Source organism: Phasianus colchicus, chromosome 1 (genome assembly GCF_987193195.1).
Source record: "Phasianus colchicus chromosome 1, bPhaCol1.hap1.1, whole genome shotgun sequence".
Taxonomy (NCBI): Eukaryota; Metazoa; Chordata; class Aves; order Galliformes; family Phasianidae; genus Phasianus; species Phasianus colchicus.
Genome location: NC_143436.1, coordinates 44,072,087 through 44,093,286, shown reverse-complemented (window position 1 = coordinate 44,093,286; position 21,200 = coordinate 44,072,087). Strand labels below are relative to the sequence as shown.

Below are 21,200 nucleotides of genomic sequence, written 5' to 3'. Positions count from 1 at the left end.
ACCAAGCAAAATCTAAGATGTGAAGACAACAGCTCTTCTGAGAGGTTAGGGAGTGCAATAATGCGGGTTATTTTGGGACAGGAAACATCTATTCTATGCCAGCTGAATACTGACTAAAAACATTGTGAGAAATATATAGAACTTGTTTTAAGCAGAAATTTGTTCTGTAGCCTCAGTAAGATAGAATTTTCTTGCAGTGTGATATATTAACCTGTGTTTATTCTTTCCCTAGATTGTGCCTGTCATTTGGCTTGGGGAACACAGCTCGCCATGGGACGACCTCAAAGATATCTCTCCAAAATGGGTCTCTTACTTGGGTGATGTGTCTGCTGCCTTGACTGTCTTCATACCCAGAGGATTTATTTTTCTTTTGGAAATATTTTAAGTTGAAGTCTCGCTCCTTACTGGAAATTACCGACGTTAAAGACTACATACAAAATGGGTGATATGGCAAACAACTCGGTTGCATATAGCGGTGTAAAAAATGCTGTCAAAGAAGCTAATCATGGAGAATTTGGAGTCACTCTTGCAGAGCTCCGTTCTCTTATGGAACTTCGAGCTACAGATGCACTGCATAAAATACAGGAATGCTATGGAGATGTGCAGGGCATCTGTACAAAATTGAAAACTTCACCAAATGAAGGTAAGATGATTTTCACATTATTACTGAGAAAATTCCACTTAGGAAATGCTTCAGTCAAACGAGTTTGTTTGACAGTGTTGTTTTAATATAAGAAAGTTTATAAAGCTATTTCAGTTACTATAATAATAAAATAGTGTTTCTTCTTTAAGGCAGGTTGATACTTCAGTAAATAAGCAAGAGTTTCCAACTGTGCATCTTTTTGAATTAGTGGCAAAATTGCACATAGGAGGAAGCTTTGATGTAGGAATCCAGATAGGAAATAGCAATGCAAAATAACAATGTTTAACTGGTATGAGTGTGTAAGTTTGTGAACCATGGGATGCATGAACAATTTGGATCATGCTGTCATAGAACAAGGTTCTAGTAGTCTAATGCAGGGCTAATTAGTTCTTGTGTGTTGTGACCCAGCTTTTGCATTCCTTAATATAGCAATTTTTGAAACTAGTGAAATCTGTTATGTAATTGTACTATTGTACAATACTATGGTATTCCTAAGCCACATCTAACTTAAGTCTTCATAATTCACTATTCTTCTGTAATTTTCAGTTGATCTACAAGATTAACTGTTGGTATAGCTTCAGGCACTGAACGGTAGTGTAACCATGAGTAGGAGGTATGCAAAGTAATCACACCTTCTTGGTCTCTAGAAATAAGGATCTTTTAAACAAATGTTTGCCGTTTCAGACTCAGTGGCATTCTGGAAATGTCACTATTTATAAATGTAATGAATCTACTTGCTGAGAGCTTTCCAGAAGTTTTCTTGAACACTTAACTCTCTTTTCCAGTTGAAATGAAAACTGTGAGTTTTAATTTGTGAAAGAAATAGGCTCCAGTTGTATTGCTTAAGTTATCTAAATTATATTATCTCATTGAAATCATTTTTTAAAAACAAGTTTAGCTTATGTTAAGTTGATGTCCTGCTGTCGATAGAGACTGATACCAAGTACCAAAATCAAGATATTGGCAGATTCTGGTGTCTCTGCATTTAAGCACTCTTACAGCTTTTAAGCAGCTTGATGTTGGTAGCAGTGAAGTACTTGCTGTCTTAATTCTGGAGAGGTGTTGCTTTCTGTCCTTCTGAAATGCTGTAGAGATGTTTCTCTCCTTGTCTCAAGAGCAGCCCAGTAATGCCTACATGTGGAACCTATTATAGGGAACCTGCTTTAGCAGAGGGGTTGGTCTCAATGATCTCTTGTGGTCCCTTCCAACCCTGCAATTCCATGATGGTGTAATACTGAAGGATATTTCTCTGTGCATCTATGTGTAGTAAATTTTGGCTTTATCTACCAGATTGCTTAAGTCCAGATTGCTGAGATGATTTCTGAAGGTCAACTGAGTTCCTTTTAACAAATGGCAAGTAGCAAGTAGCACCTGATGGAGCACTAGTCTAGTTTTAGGCTGACAAAGAAAAAACAAACAAAAACCATACAACCTGAGGGATGCAAACTCTGTTTCTCATCATCAGTTGTTCTAAAGTTAGTGCATGTGTACAAGCAATGTAACATTCTTAGGGTAAGAGCAGTGGTATCCTGGCACCTTGTGAACCTGTTGAATGGTATTGAAAGTTTTCGTCGTTGTTGTTGTTGTTGTTTGTTTTTGTTTTGTTTGATGTTTTTCCAGTGAGAAGGGAAACTTCAATAGTATTCAAAAAATGGAGACTGAGCTGAGGGTGAAATCCAATTTTGCAGTGATCTGTGAAGCTTAAGGCCCATTATTACAAGCTATAGGGATGCATGTCCATGAAAAGCACCAAGCACCGAGATGGTGTACTGCAGGATTCACTGCACAGGTGTCCTGTAACTGCTAGGTAGCAGACTGATTCTACTGTATTGAGAGCTGCACGATCAGAGCCTTTCCTTTTAAAAGAGCTTAACATTTTAGATATGTTTTTATCAAGTTAGTGATTGTTAAACACACAGCTTTTTTAGAAGTGTGATAGCAGCTCAAAAATTCACAAGGATTCAATGGCTGAACTTGATAATTACATCAGAAAAGGTTAAGATGAGTTACAAATTGAACAGAAATGGTGTTTTAGTTCTAAATCCCTACGTGAATTTTTCGGGAATAAGGTTGTCTCAGAGGGGTGTTACTGTAGAATTAATGTACAAGGAGAACTAGTCTCAGTGTTGTTATTCAAGGTGTAAATGTAAAAGCAAAGAAATTTCTAAGGAGAAAACCTGAACAGGACTATGAAAGCTGCCTAAGAGTTAAGTTTGATCATCATGGGTTCATTCTAACTCAGAATAGTTTATGGTTCTGTTCTGTGCATTATACTACTTCAAGTTCTCTGAAGTCACGCGCATATCTGTGAGGCCTAATGACACTTCTTATTCAGAAGGTCTCTGTATGATATGAAATGCTGACTTGCATAATTACGAGTGGCTTCACTGCAAAATTACAGATAGTTTTGAAATGGAGTGGGCAAGTTCGGTGTGTTATTGCTTGCTTTGAGGCTGTTGACAACGTAAGATAATGTCTCTTTTCAGACAAAATGAAGGTCAGACCTACTTGATATAAAATGAGAAATAGAAATAGGAACTGTCTTTGACCAGTATCACTTCAAATCAATTAAGTGCTTACTATTTAATGCTGATGCTTATGTCATTGTTATGTGTACAGACTCAAATAAGATCACATGAATGAATGTTTGATGTATCTGCAATTACAAAATCCTCCTTGTTTTCTGGAGAGACACCGCCATCAATGTTTCCATAAGTCTACATCATTTTGATTGTTTACTAGTTCCTACTTGATTCTAGGAAATGACTGTTGGAGATGTTAGATTATCCATTTAATATGAAAGCCAGTTGCATACTCGTTGGTTACCTAGGGTGTTCTTAATGCCTTGATAATCCCTAAGAAGTTGGGTTAACTCCTGAGAAACTACTACTCAGAAAATTGGTATCTTTGTTAAAAAGAAACACATATAACAACAACTTGAAACAATAGGGTTGTGAGATATCCAAAGCTCTGCTCTGAATACAGCAAGAAGTTGATTCATTTTTCCTTCCAAAAGGAGCTGGTGGTGCAAACTGAAAACTGCAGTGAGGCATTAGGCAACTGACTGTTGTTGAAGGCTTCAACAGGAACTAAACATATGGAAGACTTTGTGTGCATGACTTTGCACTTAATATACTTGGTATTCTTTTATTTTTATGGGCTTAGCTAACTGTTGAAGCATGCAGCACTTTCTGGTGAATGTCCCTCACTCTTAATTATTGATGTCCTCAAGGATGGTGCGAGAGCTGAGGCAGTGAAAAGGATTCAGAAGGAAATATATTACCTAAGAAAGAAGGCGAGCATAAAGCTGAGATGATAATCCATAAGGACTGACTAAATATGCAGTCCCACATACACTCTCTGATAGGGGATGTGAAGAGATGGAAGCTTCAGAGCAGTCAACAGCTGCTGTCCAGATTGAAGCAGCACTGTGGCTGCTACTCACCTTGTGATTCCTGGAGAGCTTGTGACTTTCATAGTGTTTTATATAATAAATAATGCATAAACTTGGCATTCATAGTATTTTAAATTATTAATTTAATTAAACATATAATCAAAGTATTAAATGAGTTATAGGATCCTGGGATGCTCTCTCTGAATGCAGAATCCATACTGTGGCAACCAGAGCTGGAGTCCCCAGGCTTGCTAGAACTGGATGGCGCTGTTCAGTCTCTGTAGTAGCCGTTCTACTATGTAGACTGCTCTGAAAGTAATGTAACCTATTTATTTACATGGAAACTACAACAGATACAAAGAGCACAATGACACTATTTGATAGAGCTAATTCTCAGCTACAAAACACTGTTTTTTCAACATAGTCGCCACTGTTAACAATGTATTCTTGCCAGTGATGAGCAAGAGCCTGTGTTCTGTGCTCTTGAAAATCTGCTCAGTGGAGGTGGCCAACTATCATCGATGCTGAAAATCACCACCCCCTGCCTCACTGTGCTCACATCTATTGTTTGGTCTCCATAAATGGTCAGCACGTATCAATGAATGTTAAAAGGTGTAATTTTTTCCACATGGAGAAATTCAGTTCCACACACTTGCTTTATTCGTGTTCCCATGTCAGGTATCATTTTGTCTGACTGCCCCCTGCTGCCATCTGTAGTGGAATATTGGTGGGAAGGCTCAATCTTTATGAATGTACCACCACCAACATCTGCCTCTGATGCAGCAGAGCAATATAATAAAATAGGAGGCATTACCTTTGGAGCAGCCCTCTTAGTAATCTTGTCTTGCACACTTATTTACTTTTTTGGGGGAGTGTCTGTTACTGTTATTTTGTTGTTCCACTGTGTTAAGTACAAGTAGGTAGACCTTCATTTTATTGACAGTGAAATGTGGATTATGAAATATAGTAAGCCTGGTTTAAGGATGACACCTGTGTAAGTATACTTGATATGTTTTCTTCAGTATTATTATAAAATATGGAGTGACACATGACTGCATGAATGGGGAATCACTAACTTTGTCTTCTTACTAAATAGGTTTAAGTGGAAATCCAGCAGATATAGAAAGGAGAGAAGCAGTTTTTGGGAAGAACTTTATACCTCCTAAAAAGCCAAAAACATTTCTTCAGTTAGTATGGGAAGCACTACAGGATGTTACACTAATTATATTAGAAATTGCAGCCGTAGTGTCCTTGGGCCTTTCTTTTTACCAGCCTCCTGGAGGAAATGAAGCATGTAAGTAAATATTTGAAAAAGTAGATACCTACCTCTGTTATACTACTGACTTGTCCAGCATGCTACTATTGTGAATCTGATGGAAGACAATAAGACTGTGGAAATGTAGCTGATTATTTCTTATGGAGATAGCACTAATACTTTACCTTGCCTAAAAAAGGCAACGCAGGATTTCCCATGTCATGGTCTAGGCTGATTCTTGACAAAGTAGTGGAAAAGGTGAAATATAAGCAGCAGGAGCTATGATCTGTCTGAGATCAGCCAAGCTTCTGTACAAGTATCTTGTTAGCTTCGTCTCAAATATTTTTGTAACTTGTGTTCATTGGCTTTCTTTAGGAAGTCAGTATGTCTTAATTTTTTCATGATTTTGCACTATGACACCTGTAACTGTCCAATTTAAGAAATGAAGCTAAAAGTTCAAAACAGAAGATGGGAAGGGATCTGGCCTCAGTTAAACCAAACTTTCACAACTGCATCTGGTTTGTTGGGAGAAGGGTAAAGTTGGAAATGCTGGCATCAGGAGGTGGATAACTAGTTGTCCAATCTTTGCCTCTTAATGTGTGTCACTTAACAAGATAATGCAAACTGGGTAACTTTCTGTCAGCTTCTGTTGTGTTTATATAAGCACGGATGTTCTTTGTGTGCTACCCTTATAGAAAATAATCTAAAATTGCCATAAAGGCTAGCAAGGAGAATGTTTAGCAACCACTCTTCTGTTTGGGAGAACTTTTGTTTTATGAAATAATTATTGCTGCAAGCCTTCTGCTCTAAATGCTCTAAATCTTGTTTTCTACAGTATGTGGGTCAGTAAATGTTGGTGAAGAAGAGGAGGAATCTGAAGCAGGTTGGATTGAAGGAGCAGCAATCCTCCTTTCTGTAGTTTGTGTTGTATTAGTAACAGCTTTCAATGACTGGAGTAAAGAGAAACAATTTCGAGGACTGCAGAGCCGTATTGAACAAGAGCAGAAATTCACAGTCATCAGAGGTGGCCAAGTCATCCAAATACCAGTAGCTGACATAATTGTTGGAGATATTGCACAAGTGAAATATGGTAAACTTTTTTTTGAGTTGAACTTTGTTTTGTTTCCAAAGAAGTATCTGAAGTCGAAACACCTAATGATCTCTTGTAGGTGACCTTTTACCGGCTGATGGCATCCTCATTCAAGGAAATGACCTCAAAATTGATGAAAGCTCACTAACTGGAGAGTCTGACCATGTTAAGAAGTCTTTGGACAGAGATCCTATGCTGCTTTCAGGTGTGTAGCATTGAAAGAACGTGATTAGCTTTCGTTTGGGAACTGATTATTTTAAATTGTGATATTTAAATCCATTGAGCTGGACCTTATCTAGGCTGATGTCCAAAGTTTTGCAGAAGACAAGTGAACATTCATAAAGCTGATGAACATTTTGTGTGATTGATTATGGCTTTATTTTCCAGATAGTTTTTGCAATTATATTACTGTGTTTTAAGGTATCTATATGCATCATCTTATGATTCTGTCACCGTGAAGTTTGAGAATGGATTTCCTTTGTGCTCTTCATACAATAGTTGAAGTTTCAATGGAAAATCCAATACCCTCTTCCAGGTACTCATGTGATGGAAGGCTCTGGAAGGATGGTAGTTACTGCTGTAGGTGTGAACTCTCAGACTGGAATCATCTTTACTTTGCTTGGGGCTGGAGGAGATGAAGAGGAGAAGGAAAAAGAGAAGAAGGACAAGAAAAGTAAGCATAATAATCTTATTTCGCTAGGAAGGGAGGGATGGACTCTTGAATATTGTAGAATGGAAAAGCATCAGTCACCTGGAGCTAGAGATCTATAATTCTTATATTTTCAGGGGGTTCACAGAAAAAGAAAAAGGGTCCAGTGGCCTGAAAGTGTACATCATTAAAAAAACACATAAGAAAAGCTTAATTAACAACTCTTGGTCACATTGATGAATTAGGGGTTGGAAAGTTTAGCCAGTCTTACTGTGTATAACTTGTTAAACTGCCATCTCACGTAACTTTAAAGTACATTTGTGTTTCATAACAAACACTTGTTTGTGACAAAGGGGTTATTAACAATAAATCAGCCTAATGAGCATCTAGTTCTGCTTTTAATTGTGTCTTGTAAGGCAAGCTCTTTAATGAAAAAATCCCACTTGAAAAGGAGAAGTTTGTATCATTGATATGCTGAGCTCGTGGGTAATTTAAATAGAAATGTAACATGTTTTGCTAAAGGTAAGCAGACAGTTTCTTCTGTCAGTCCTTTTCTTCCAGAGTTGTAAATCTCAAAGAAGTACAAAATAAAAGAATTTAGTGATGCTTTTCTGTAAACTTTCCTTTCAGAAGAATGAGGAAATTGTAACCCAGACCATAATGGAGCTCTTCTGTGAAGGGTGAAACAGGATGTCTTCCTTATTTGGAAGGATTTAATCAGCCATTAGTGTTATAAGTCATAATCTTTCATCCTGTCTAAGAATCAAAGCCTAGAAATGCTAAATGGTGATGTTTTGATGCTAGCTTTCGTAAGATGTGTTAGGGACTGAACTTTACCACTACAGAGTTTTCATTGAAACCATTGTGAGATTAACTGAATGGAAGGGAATCTGTGAGGGTTTTTGCAGAAAAGTATATTCTTTCTTCAATGGAATAAGAAATGATAATGGGAAGCTTAGGAATCTTGGCTTTCAAACTGAGTTGGTGATTACTGAGATGTATACTTTGTGCAGGGGTTAAGACTGAACTATGCTTTTTGTCTTGGTAGCCTTATCTACAAGTAACTTCAAAATTCTGGCCCTTTCTGAAATTTGCTTTGAGTTCAGAGTGAGATTCAAGCTCAAGTGGAGTAGTGAAGAGTAGAAGCTGATTTGCAGCACTGTCAGGAATTGATTTAGAGCATTTTCCACCTTTTACTCTTCTCTGACAGAGGAGGGAGAAGGAAGTAAGCTATACTAGCTGGTATGGGACAAGATAATAGCTTTTATTGATAGTCTGCTAGTATGAATTATATAAGCAGAAGTCTTTTTGACAAATAGTGTTTTGATGTATTGTTGGAACTGAAAACCCGTCTTTAATTTGTCTCTCAAGAGAGGCAACTTCCTCTTTCCCTTAAGTTATGTGACTGTTAAGATTCTCCTTGGTAAAATTCAGGTTAAACTAAATTAGCTTCTCTGTGAATGTTAAGGAGATTAAAGTGGCTATCTTTAGTTGGCTGTATATGTCTTGGTTCAGAGTGAAAGCATATGTATGTGCAGGGAGTTAGAAGCAATTCAAGTGTGGAACTTTGTTCTTGTAGGAGAGAAAATAGACCTAAGAAATAACAAATGCTAAATCAGCAGATAATGAATTCTTAAGAAGTCCGAAGTGACATCTTCAGGAGAAGATGAGCATGCTGTTTTTCTCATCAGCTGTTCAGAGGATGCTGGGAGAAAAGCTTGTATGTAAAAAACAAAACAAAACAAAAAAAACCCAAAAAAATAGATCATATCAATAGTAATAAAACAGTACACTGGAGGTATTAATGGATGCTTGACAAGTTGATTTTCTTCTAGCTGAATTTTATTCCAAGGTTCCTTCTAGCTCTCATTCACTTCAGGCTACTTACTTCAAAGCAGAAGATAAAATGAAGTAGCAGTGAAACTGAACAATTCTGGGTTTTGTTCAAAGTTCTTTGACTTTGTTCTTTCATTTGAAGTTATTGTTAATAGTAACTATGAAGTTAGATTTCTCAAGTTACGAGAAAGGCTGCCAGTTTGCTACTTGTCAGGGAAGTATGTAAACCATCTTACCTGAAAACCCAAAACAAAAAGGGTAGTGACCTTCTAACAAGCTGCTTGACATAGTTAGATTTAGTTGCATTTAATGTTTCATTCATAAATTTCATTCATTACTTTTTCAATATTCTAATGGTCTTCATGATCTTTTGCTGAACTCCATTTCTGAACAGAGGTAGGAGTGGTGTTTTGTTAGGAACTTGAACTATTCCCTTCATTCTTTAATGTTGGTATGTTGCCAACAGATTATGTTCATGCTTGCGTAAATAGGGTTAGCATAGATCCAGTAATCCAGCACTGTGCCTCCATTAAGCTTTGGTGTGGATTTATAAATATTTATTTATAAAAATACACTACAGTGACTTCTGCAATACTGTGCAAAAGCACTGATTCTGTAAGCGGAATCTTAAAGTTCATGACAGCAGTAGTCAGGCAGACTTGCCAGTGTTTGAACAGAGTAAGAGTGAGACTGCCAGGATCTCTTGCATGTCACAAATCCCCTTGCCAGTAGAAGTTTAGGAAAGCCTTTTAGGTGCTTTCCTCACAACTAAATCACTACTCTCTTCAACTGAAGACACTTTGATAGGACAGCTGTCTGTCCCAGCAAGGCCTTCTGCTGTATTTTTGTTTTGTTGCATATGAATGTTTGTATCAGTCTGTTCAAACTTAACTATGTCTGAGTAACACTTTTCCTGTACGAGACTTCTGCTGTCCAAAAAAAAATGATGTGTGAGTTAACTTACACTTTGACTATTTGTGTTAGCCTTCTGTCTCCCAGTTTGCTTTACAGTTTTTGAAATTTTTGAAAGTTACTTGTCTCAGCAGATATTAATGTGTCTTTTATATAAGCCTTAATACTTAGATAGACTCTGCATGGCCAGTGTGAAACATAACTTGTTCCCTTCTCTGACAGGCAAAAAGCAAGATGGAGCTGTTGAGAACCGCAACAAAGGTAAATGCAGTTTCTATGATCCTCTCTTGTAAGTACTTATTTTCAGTGACAACATACTTTAGTGTGAAAATACTTATTGCATCCTTACATTCAAAGTGCCTAGGTTAAACACAGTCTGAGTAAATCTTCCTAAAAAAATGATTAAATGAACTTGATAGTCTTAAGTAAACATTTCTGAAGTTTATTTCTGTAGTGTCTAGCTAAGTTTTTAAATATTCAAGGATGTTATGCCATCTCTGAATAGCAGGTACTACACAACACTTGTGCTAAGCTGCTCGATATAATCAGACTCTATGTATACTGCTGATTTCAGAGATACTACAATGGCTAAATCGTATTTCTTTGTAACTTATAGCTAAAGCTCAAGATGGTGCAGCTATGGAAATGCAGCCACTGAAGAGTGAGGATGGTGTGGATGGAGATGAGAAAGACAAGAAGAGATCAAATTTGCCAAAGAAAGAGAAATCTGTTCTCCAAGGCAAACTTACAAAGCTTGCAGTTCAGATTGGCAAAGCAGGTATGCCTTACCAGTACTCTTTTTGCTGATGCCTCACGTTTGCGTGAGAAGATAAGCTGATCAAGGCTAGCTACTGAAGTGAAGTGTAAAATTCAAATACATGTAAGTGTGCCATCATGCTTAAGGGCGCTGATGGCTTCTCTGACTGCATAATACTGGTAATGTTTTTCCTGATTTAAATACTCAAGCTTTAGTGTACTAGCTTCTGGAACAGAAAATTCAAACTTCGTAATGTTGGATTACTGTTATAAAAGATACTTTTAGATAAACACAGCATTTAGTGATATATCTGGAGAACAGTAAATTGACCGTAGAGTTCAACAGGCTATTTCTGGTGTTTCACAAGGTACAATTTCTTTTGCTCTTTTTCTTGTACTATCTTAAGTGTGCCACTCAGCTTGTTAACTTCGGTTCTAATTTGTTTTCCTAGTTATTCCAATGTCATTGAACATTGTGCTTACCTGCCATATTTACTCCCAGCTTCAGCAGGAAGTAAGGTATGAAGAGATACCTGCTTTCTCTGCTGAGTAAGTCACCAGTATAGTCATGAAAGGCTTGCTGAACTCTTTTGTTATTCTGCATCGTCAATTTACTTTACATGATGGTCTCTCCTGTTCATAATTAGATCTACAATTTTCAATTAATCGGGGAAAAAAAAACAACCCTTTTATAGACTTTTAAGTGAAATTCAAGAGCAAATACTTGTGTTGAAAGTCAGTATAGCTTGAGAATTACCTCCATGTTTTCTGAATTACCCGTTGAAATTCTGAATTGTATCTTCTACAAAGGGAGAAATGTTTGTCCTTGACTTATCCAGAATCTGTATTGTCAAACATTTTAACTATTTTTTTCTGAAAACTGTTTGTTCTCTTTTTAACAAGGTTTGTTGATGTCTGCAATCACAGTCATTATCCTTGTGTTGTATTTTGTAATTGATACCTTCTGGGTTCAGAAGCGACCCTGGCTTGCTGAATGTACACCAATTTATATTCAGTACTTTGTGAAGTTCTTCATTATTGGAGTTACAGTCTTGGTGGTGGCAGTACCAGAAGGTCTTCCGCTTGCAGTCACCATATCATTGGCTTATTCTGTTAAGGTAAGTGGGTAGAAGGGGAGCAGATTTTAAAGTCAAACCTGTTAAGTAAAACCTTGTAAGCAATATTAGACTTTTACTTGTCTACTCCTCACTCTCTTAGCTGAACAGTTAGGTTCCCAGTTTGTATTTGATATAAAGTGTGACACTGGTGTCTTTGAAATATAAATCTTATGGTGAGTCTGGGCCATAACTTACTTCCTCCTTTGAGTATGCAGAAACAACAGACTTGAGCTAATAGAATCCCACTTACTTGTGAAATATATTTTAATATTGTGTTTGGTAAAGCTCAGTCTGTATTCATGTTCTGTATACTATTTCATTATTAGTCTGAGTTATAACAGTAGTTGGTCTGACATGCAGATGTGGGGAAAATAGGTTGCTCTGTTTAGGAGCTCTTTGGTCAAGTTGATGCTTACTGTGACATGACAGACTTAGGGTAATCCTTACAGTAACCAGCCAGAGAACTTAACTGAAGAGATGAGCATGTTCTGAAACTGCTGTCCGAAACTGAACACTCTAAATGAGAATTTCAAAAATGGGGGGAATGAAGGTTATGATTGACTATTAACTGCTTTTATTTTCTTAGAAAATGATGAGAGACAATAATTTGGTGAGACATCTGGATGCATGTGAAACAATGGGTAATGCCACAGCTATTTGCTCAGATAAAACAGGAACGTTGACTATGAACAGGATGACAGTGGTCCAAGCTTATATCAGTGAAAAACATTACAAAAAAATTCCAGCACCAGAAGCTATTCCAGAGAATATCATGGCTTACCTTGTCACAGGAATTTCTGTTAATTGTGCTTACACTTCCAAAATACTGGTAAGTACACTTCTTCATTCTAACCGAAACAACTAAACATCTTCAAAAGATGAAAATGGTCTGGTTGCCACATCACAGTCAATTAAATTGGCAGAAAACTATATAGAGTGTTTTGTGCTTACTGTGAATTACTTAACAGTTCGTTTAAGGCTGAACTTAAAGAACTGTTTTGAATTGATGATTCAAAGGTATGTTTTCTTTCGTTGTAAGTTCAAAAGTTTGTCTAATTTTGTTTTTATAAGGAGAGCTTTTTATTTGGAAGGCATCATAGTTTGATTTGAGTGCTGCTTCAAAGTCGACATGTAAGGTTAGCATAGGATTACCAAAATATGATGGGAAAATCCAAGTCTGGATTTTTATTTCAGATACTATTATTACAAATCTGTAGGCTGAGAACTGAAGCAGAACCAGTCCAAAAGTCAATTATCAGTCAACAAAGATTGAACTTCCACAGGATTTTTTTTCCTAGCAGTTGAGGGGGCACATCAAGACCACAAGCACCTACCTCTGTGGAATGAGTTACAGCATGTGAGGAGTTTCATAGTCCCAATTCCTAAAGATCTTTTTATAAAAATAAAAGATACCTATGTATAAACTGACAAAGTGTCTTAGGCAGGTGCTCTGGACCCTTCATTTCTGCAGCTGGATTTGCACCAGATGCTGATATGTGGAGAATGTGTTAAACTGAACATTTTAGAACTTAGCATTCAGTGAAACACAAGATGTTGTAGCTCTTATCAATGAAAATAGATCCCTGTCTTACAACTAATACAGTTGTGATTCAGGTATTTGGGGCCTGGTCAGGCAGAGTAAGTGCTCCTGCTTTTTTTTCCTACAAACTACAGCTGATGTTATGTATATATATGCTCAGAAATATCTTCAGAAAAGTATTCCTTTATGTATGACCAAAGTCTGTGTATTCCACATTTCTGAGATAAGAAATTGTTCTGGTATTAAAGGGCTGAAAACTGGAGAGATTTCAGAAACATGTTGAACAGGACATTGCCTGGAAGACAGAACTTGTAGTGAGGCTTAAGAAGCTTAAAGACTTAAGTCTCCTCCATAGCAGGCTACCAGGTGATGTGTTCATAGTATATTATTAAGGAAGAACTGTTACAGGTGAGAATGCATTAATTTAGCAGAAATAATGGCATCTAGTATTTTAAAGACAGTTTCCTTAAACTTAACGGTACTTGTAAAGTGCAAAATTATTCAGGGATCCAGTACACCCAAGTGATCCAGACAGTTATTTCAAGCACTGAAAACTAACTAAAAAGGAAGTTCAGCTCTGCATTTTATATAGACTTCATAGGTGATTTCTGAGCCTGAGAAACGTACTGAAAGACTAAACAGGTGCAGAAGTCACTTATGAAAGCCAGTAGCGTGAGCTTATGACTCATAGGAATTTATAGATTAATCATTGCAAAAGTGAAACTTCCCAACTCAGAGCTGAACTTACACTTGGCTTCCTTGTTTTCTAAAGCTGTACTTCAGTGGTTCCTAAGTTAACCTTTTAATCAGTGAAGATTATTGTTTTTCTTGCAGCCTCCTGAAAAAGAAGGTGGTCTACCACGTCACGTTGGAAACAAAACTGAATGTGCCTTGCTGGGTTTTCTTTTGGATTTAAAACGTGATTATCAGGATGTACGAAATGAGATACCAGAAGAGAAGTTGCACAAAGTGTACACCTTCAACTCTGTTAGAAAATCTATGAGTACTGTGTTAAAAAACTCTGATGGCAGTTTCCGAATATTCAGTAAAGGTGCCTCTGAGATAGTTCTTAAAAAGTAAGAACAGCTACTATTGTACTTTAGCACTTGGAATTTGGCTAAACTTTGTGAGACTGTGAACTGCTAAACAACATTATGCTGTAGTCTGCAAATTATTTCTGTAGCTGTGTTTATGAACAAGTGCAACAGTCCTGTACCCTTGAAATAGCTGCTAGCTTCCTGTCTTGTGTCCCTTGATTATTTGACTTTATGCAATAAAATGGGAAGGAGCACTTGAATTACTTTAAATCTAATGCACTGGAAGGCATAAAGCAGAAGTACAGCTCTTCAGTGTGTGAATCTGGTACAGGCAAGCCTGTCTAGTTAAGCCATCTTAATTTGAAGTGTGGAAGTCCTGGCAGCTGATTTAAACTCTGTCTAGAGTTTAGTGCCTTTGCAAAAGATTACTTTCAGCTTCAAATGACAGTGTGAATTGGTGTCAAAGCTGATTACTTTAATAGAAGGTTGAACCTTGAGTAAGAGAGAAAGTTAATTGTTCTTTTAATATGACAAAGCAAGTTGTTTCCTTACTTGTCTGCCCATTTCCAGAGGCCTTTTGTTTTATTGGCTGGACTGTTAGTGAGAGGTGTGTAGCCGTTGGAACAAACCATAGTATGAAGAAAGCTGTGGTAACTCCTAAGCAGGCTGGGGGAGAACACATATGTGCATTATGTTATGTTGTCTAGGAGCTGTAGTTGTAACCAGTCTGTTTTCAGTCCTGGCTTCAAACTCTTTCTAGTCTTAATAGTAGCACGTACCACCTTAACTTTTAGCTTGCTACCTGGCCCCAGGATCACCGTGTAGGGATATACACTAAAAGAGAAAAGATAATTTTTCTCCTTCTCCATCAGGTTAGTGCTCGCAGCAAAATGTCAGTCTTTCAAGGACTTTCTAGTTCCTTTTGATGCAGAGCTTTGGAATAATTCATATCTAAATCTTAGCTAGATTTTAAGCCAAGTTTCATCAGTAAGTATGCCTACACATGCATTTCTTCTACCTTCGGGGAATTTTATATTTTATTTTGTTGTTAAGCAATTGAACTTGAGAATATGGTAGAACTCATTCAGCCTTGACTCATGCGATTCATTTGGCTTCATATCTGAGATAATAAATAGTGATAGCTAAGAAAGAACAAGAAAAGATGGAGTGATTTAGATAATACTGGAGTAGCCATAAACCTGATACTATTTGAGCAGCACCATCCGAGAAAATCTTAGCTGTTTTCTTTATCTTCTGTCTGTGCAGTGAAAGAAGTTGATCATAGAGCTCATAACATGGCTTGCCAGTTGTGCTGCACATTCTTCACTATCACAGAGATGACTGCTGAGCACTGAAAACTTAAACATAAATATAAGTATATATATTTTTAAATAATATAAATGAGTCAACTGTAAGTGTAGAAGAAGTGCTGCAAAACTTTTCAAGCAGAGCAGTTTTTCTTCTTTATTTACACTCATGTCTCAAGTCAAGTGTTTTAACTAAAACTTGTTTCAGTCTTGACATAAAACTTACTGATTTCCATATTGTCATCTCTGTATACTTGGGATTAATGAGCCCTGTGATTGGTGATAATGCAAGATATACACAGTGGTTGCTGACATTTGAACAGGTAACCCAAATCAATGGCAGACTTCAAATTTCAGTTGGAATGAAATTGTCTATCAGACCTGTCAGGTGTTGTCAAAATGTCATAAATCCTTGGCTTTTTTTCAGTGTCATGTTAGTACTGATTTGTGAAACAAGCTCTTACGGTTTTGTGTTATGGCAGAACTTTGGTGAAGACTCAAAGGAACAAAATTAAATTTATTGTTAAAAGCATTTGGTAGTGTTACGTTTGTGACGTTATTATTGGTAAAGTATGTATGCTCTCTAGGAAAGCAATGACATCTGTGGCATAAAGAAACAGACTAAAAGAACATGACTTGAAACGCTAGAATATGTTATTTTGAGCCTAGTCTCTTAATTTATTTTTTTTACAACAGCTTGAAGTATTTTTTTTTTTTTTATTTAATGCTTTATGTTTAAGAACTGCCAAATTCTCTCAGAATTGGTAAGGTGCATGTTGTTTTTTTTTTTAAACCTTACTACTGACAAAGGATAGCACTGGTTCTTCATACCATGCAAGTTTGCTTTAGTTCTGTCAGTTTAGTGCTGAGGCACTGTGTGCATGTTTTGGAAGCTTACTGTATTTCTGAGCCGTGTGCAACTATTAAAGGTGGAACTATTTGTTGAACTTGAAACTAGATTAACTGACACAGCTAGTGCATTCACTGCATTTAAGTACAGTGAGAAACAGTTACTTCTGGGAGGTAACTAATTTTGTTTCCATAATTTACAGAGCATTGTTTTCATCCCAGGACAACCATCTCAGTGAACAGCTAGCATGTTTTGCAGTTAGGAAGAGATTAAGTGCATACGGAGAAGATTATCTGCTAGTGTGCCTGTCTGGAAGAGTAAAGCTTGTGGAAACTAAAACAAGTTGACTAATAAGCCACTTCCCACAAAAGTCTGAACTTTCATAAACATCTGTTAACTTTAACTTTTTCTTTTCAGGTGCTTCAAAATACTGAGTGCTGATGGAGAACCAAAGGTATTCAGACCTAGGGACCGTGATGATATTGTAAAAACTGTAATTGAGCCAATGGCTTCTGAAGGGCTCAGAACGATTTGTTTGGCATTTAGAGACTTTCCAGCAGGGGAACCAGAGCCAGAATGGGACAATGAAAATGACATTGTTACTGGTCTGACGTGCATTGCTGTTGTTGGGATTGAAGATCCTGTGAGACCTGAGGTAGGGTCACTGTGTAAGCTGCAGCGTTTCTGTTTCGGGAGATCCTGATTCGTGTTGTTTTCAGTCATGCAAAGAGTGAGTTTTGCATCTTTAGCATAGTTAATAAACGAAAATCTTATTTCTTGGGGGGAAAAGTTAATGTAGCTACAAAAGCAGATTAAAACCTTAATGACACTTATGCTGTGTTACTGAAGCTCTGTACAAACTAATGACTTAAGGCGCTTACTAAGCAGTGTCTCAGTAGATGGAACAACTGGTCTTTTTTCTTCTTTAAACTACTAGGAATATTAGGAGTATGGATTAGGATCATATTAGCCATTGTGTTTGTTGCAAGGTTCTAAAGGGGAAGAGGATTTGTCAACTGAGCTAAGGAGATCTGCTTGTGGTTGAGGTCTATGGAGGGCAGTATTTCTCAACAGTAAAAGCTTTTATGCTTTAAGGGGGACTTCATTCTGACCCACATTAGTGTCACTTCACAGTCGAATTTGGCTGACAAGTAGTGTGTGAGCTGCAGTTCATTTTACATAATCATAAACGTAAAGCCAGTAGTTAGTACTTTTGACTGCTACTCCATAACGTGTATCATGAGGCTTTCTGTGGTGGATTTGCACACTACAGTATTTGGAAAATGAAGGGGGAATAAATGGGAAAAACAAAATAAAAAATAACCACCCTTTGCCAGGTTGTGTGTTTTTCAGGAAAATGGTTAAGGCAGGTTATTACTTAAATTTCTTAAATGTTCCTTAGCAACAGTACTGATGTTAAAATAAGTTATTTTGGTTTGACTTGAAGACACTTCATTCACATGTTTAGTCATGTGAATTTGTTAATTTATTAAGTGTTTGTATAGTCTAACTTTTGTGGGTTTTTTTTTGTTATTTTTTTTACATATAGGTACCTGATGCAATAAAAAAATGTCAGCGTGCAGGCATAACTGTACGTATGGTCACTGGTGATAACATTAATACGGCTCGTGCTATTGCATTAAAATGTGGTATTCTGAATCCTGGTGAAGACTTTCTGTGTTTAGAGGGCAAAGACTTTAATAGGAGAATACGCAATGAAAAAGGAGAGGTAAGCATACTGACTTAAGTTGGATCAGCTATTTTGTAAAGGCTTGTAATTGCAAAATGTTCCTGATGATCTTTTTGCAGATAGAGCAAGAGCGAATAGATAAAATTTGGCCAAAGCTACGTGTTCTTGCAAGATCATCTCCTACTGACAAACACACTCTAGTAAAAGGTAAATAAAAGTTATTTGAACTTCCAAGTAAAGTTCTATTTCTAGAGAAAAACAGGATTACGATTTGTGGGAAATGCCAATGAGGGTGTCTTCATATGCCAACTTTTTTTTTTTCTTGAGAGATAATAATAGATGGTTCTAGTTGTTGTGTGGGTTTTTTGTTTGAGGATGATAAAATACCGCAATCTTTGTTGTATTGTCTGTTTTGATCTATAATACTGAGATGTCATTTTACTTTAGGTATAATTGACAGCACTATCTTTGATCAGAGGCAAGTTGTAGCAGTAACTGGTGATGGTACCAATGATGGGCCTGCACTGAAGAAAGCAGATGTGGGATTTGCTATGGTATGACTTTTTTTACTTTCAATATTTTGAACGCTATTTTAATAAAGCAGTTTATCAAATAACTTTTGAAAAGATTTGACAGCCTTACTTGTTTCATAAGCCTAATATACAGCTAATTTAAGGGCGTTAACTTCTCTCATACTTACAACTAATTACTTTTTTTCTCAGTTTCCCATCTTTTTTATTTGATTAAAAATGTCCTTGTGGCTTTTGCCAATGAGAACTTACAAACTTACACTGCAGATCTTTAGTCACTTGCAAAGCAAAACCTATTTTTACACAAAAACTTGTTGCACTGGAATTCCTTATACTGAAATATTCCTGAAATATGATCTATTCAACATATGGCAAAATGACCTGAAGTGGTAAACAGCATACAGTGGCTTTCAGTAAGCCTTATATATGATATGGATTAAGTTTATTCATCTGTTTTCTGTGAAATGATGCAGAGAACAGGGAGACTAGGAGGACAGAAAATATAAATTGATATTTAAAATGCCTTTGGAGGTGGTACCAAGACATCTTGTACATCCTAAATAAAACAGCATATTCATAGCAGCCTAGGATCTGCATTTGTCTGTATGAGTTCAGAAACACTTTCTCAGTTCAAATGATCAAACACCCTTTGAAATGGTAGCCAAACAAATTCTAACTGTCTGTGAAAATTAACTGCTGGGGATAAAACATTTTAAACTAAATTTAGCATGTGTTAAGTACACTATTGCAGAGACCTAAGCAGCCTACAGTAGCTAAGGGAATTTTATTGTTCTTCCTGAGCTGACATGAAGGAATTAAAAAGCTGACTTGTTGTCTCCTCTCAGCTTGTAGGTGAACTTTAAAAAGATGTTAAAAATTTAATACATAAATGTCTCTTCTATAGGCAAGACTTGTGTGGTGGCTTTTTTTGTTTTGTTTTTGTCTTTACTTTCATTGTGGTTTATATATTTGTTCTGCACACTGGTTTGTCTGTGTGGTACTAAATATTACGAAAATTACAGCTAAGAATGCTGGTCCCTTCAAAACCGAATCACTGTCAACAAATAATTTAAGTTGCAGCTCCTTGTGCTCTATTACAAATTTGGATTCAAGTTTATGTAGGTAGACTAGTGTATATTGCTTTCCCATGCAATCATAAAATCACACTTAGAGACAACTCTTAAGTTGTACGCATAGCTGTGCAGGTGACTTTTTCTTAGCAAACATCAAGAATAAGGATCCTTAAATTTCCTATCGAGTTGTAATTAGGGTATTTAAAAAAAGAAAAACCCCAACTCTTTAAGTGGATATTACACTTAACTCATAAGCTAGGTTGAATTTTTTAGATATGCAGGAGATTCCAGGTGCTTAAAACCTAACAATATCATTGCATTGCAATGTTAAATGCAATTATACTTAATGTCTTGCTTTTCACTGTCAACATTCTGCAAAAAAAGCTTTTGGCAGTGTACATCACTTTACCATGTAGGTACACGTGTATTTTCCTACTCCTAGAATCCATATGGCGTGTGGACTAAACTGTAGTACTGCACCATCTGGTGGCCTTTAACTAGAACAGGGAGAACTTGCACAGTGTGGTTTTCATTGTCAGCTTGAGATTTCTTTATTTATTAAAATCTTTAAAGTAAAGATGAGGATTTTTTGTGTTTTCCATACTGCAGTAGAATGTAGAAGCAAGACTTGCTTCAGCAGAGCTTTAGGTTGTTTACATTAAAGTAGTTCTAAAGACGTGGTACATTAAAATGAATGCTGGCATGATGACCAGGAATGTAATTGTTCCTACTATATACATCAATGCACCCTGTTGCATTTCCTAGTGTTTTTCTTCTTCTACCAGGGAATTGCAGGAACAGATGTTGCTAAAGAAGCTTCTGATATTATCCTTACGGATGACAACTTCACAAGTATTGTTAAAGCAGTTATGTGGGGACGAAACGTATACGACAGCATTTCGAAATTTCTCCAGTTCCAGCTTACTGTCAATGTAGTAGCAGTCATTGTCGCTTTTACAGGAGCATGCATAACACAGGTATGTACATTGATAGCTACAGCTAATAAATGTTGTAAATATGACTGACTCTCTTGAATTCAGCTTTCAGTTGTATGCTAGCCTGAAGAACGTAATGCTCTTCAAAATGTGCCAGTGTTTTATAATAAATGCCTTCAATAGCTGCAGTTTGTTCATTTATGATGGAGGGCTTACGTTTCTGTCTTTATAGGATTCTCCGCTTAAAGCTGTGCAGATGCTGTGGGTAAATCTGATAATGGACACATTAGCTTCTCTTGCCTTGGCGACAGAACCACCCACTGAAGCTCTTCTATTGCGAAAGCCTTATGGTAGAAACAAACCTTTGATTTCTCGTACAATGATGAAGAATATTTTGGGTCACGCATTCTACCAACTCGTAGTGGTCTTTACGCTTCTGTTTGCTGGTAAGAACACTGAAGCTTTGCCAAGCTGTAGGGAGATGAAGTCTTAAAAACTATATATATATATATATATATTTAATTCTTGTATATGTTTTATCTATCTGTGTGTGTATAAATCCACCAATTTAAGCTGCTGATTGAT

General features: G+C 36.7%; 1 protein-coding gene across 8 annotated transcripts in view; it reads left to right on the top strand.

The window, feature by feature from the left end:
- Nucleotides 1–21,200, top strand: part of ATP2B1 (ATPase plasma membrane Ca2+ transporting 1) — a 58,869-nt gene that overhangs the window by 25,939 nt on the left and 11,730 nt on the right. For all 8 annotated transcript variants that reach the window (XM_090139661.1, XM_090139636.1, XM_090139633.1 and 5 more), the window contains exons 2-17: nucleotides 233–643; nucleotides 5,134–5,331; nucleotides 6,128–6,382; nucleotides 6,462–6,587; nucleotides 6,918–7,055; nucleotides 10,002–10,040; nucleotides 10,396–10,557; nucleotides 11,439–11,653; nucleotides 12,240–12,482; nucleotides 14,028–14,269; nucleotides 16,805–17,042; nucleotides 17,937–18,116; nucleotides 18,197–18,284; nucleotides 18,525–18,631; nucleotides 20,466–20,657; nucleotides 20,848–21,061. In XM_090139661.1, the coding sequence (XP_089995787.1) occupies nucleotides 439–643; nucleotides 5,134–5,331; nucleotides 6,128–6,382; nucleotides 6,462–6,587; nucleotides 6,918–7,055; nucleotides 10,002–10,040; nucleotides 10,396–10,557; nucleotides 11,439–11,653; nucleotides 12,240–12,482; nucleotides 14,028–14,269; nucleotides 16,805–17,042; nucleotides 17,937–18,116; nucleotides 18,197–18,284; nucleotides 18,525–18,631; nucleotides 20,466–20,657; nucleotides 20,848–21,061 (2,842 nt within the window). In that variant the 5' untranslated portion in view covers nucleotides 233–438. The remainder of the gene's footprint in view (nucleotides 1–232; nucleotides 644–5,133; nucleotides 5,332–6,127; nucleotides 6,383–6,461; nucleotides 6,588–6,917; nucleotides 7,056–10,001; nucleotides 10,041–10,395; nucleotides 10,558–11,438; nucleotides 11,654–12,239; nucleotides 12,483–14,027; nucleotides 14,270–16,804; nucleotides 17,043–17,936; nucleotides 18,117–18,196; nucleotides 18,285–18,524; nucleotides 18,632–20,465; nucleotides 20,658–20,847; nucleotides 21,062–21,200) is intronic.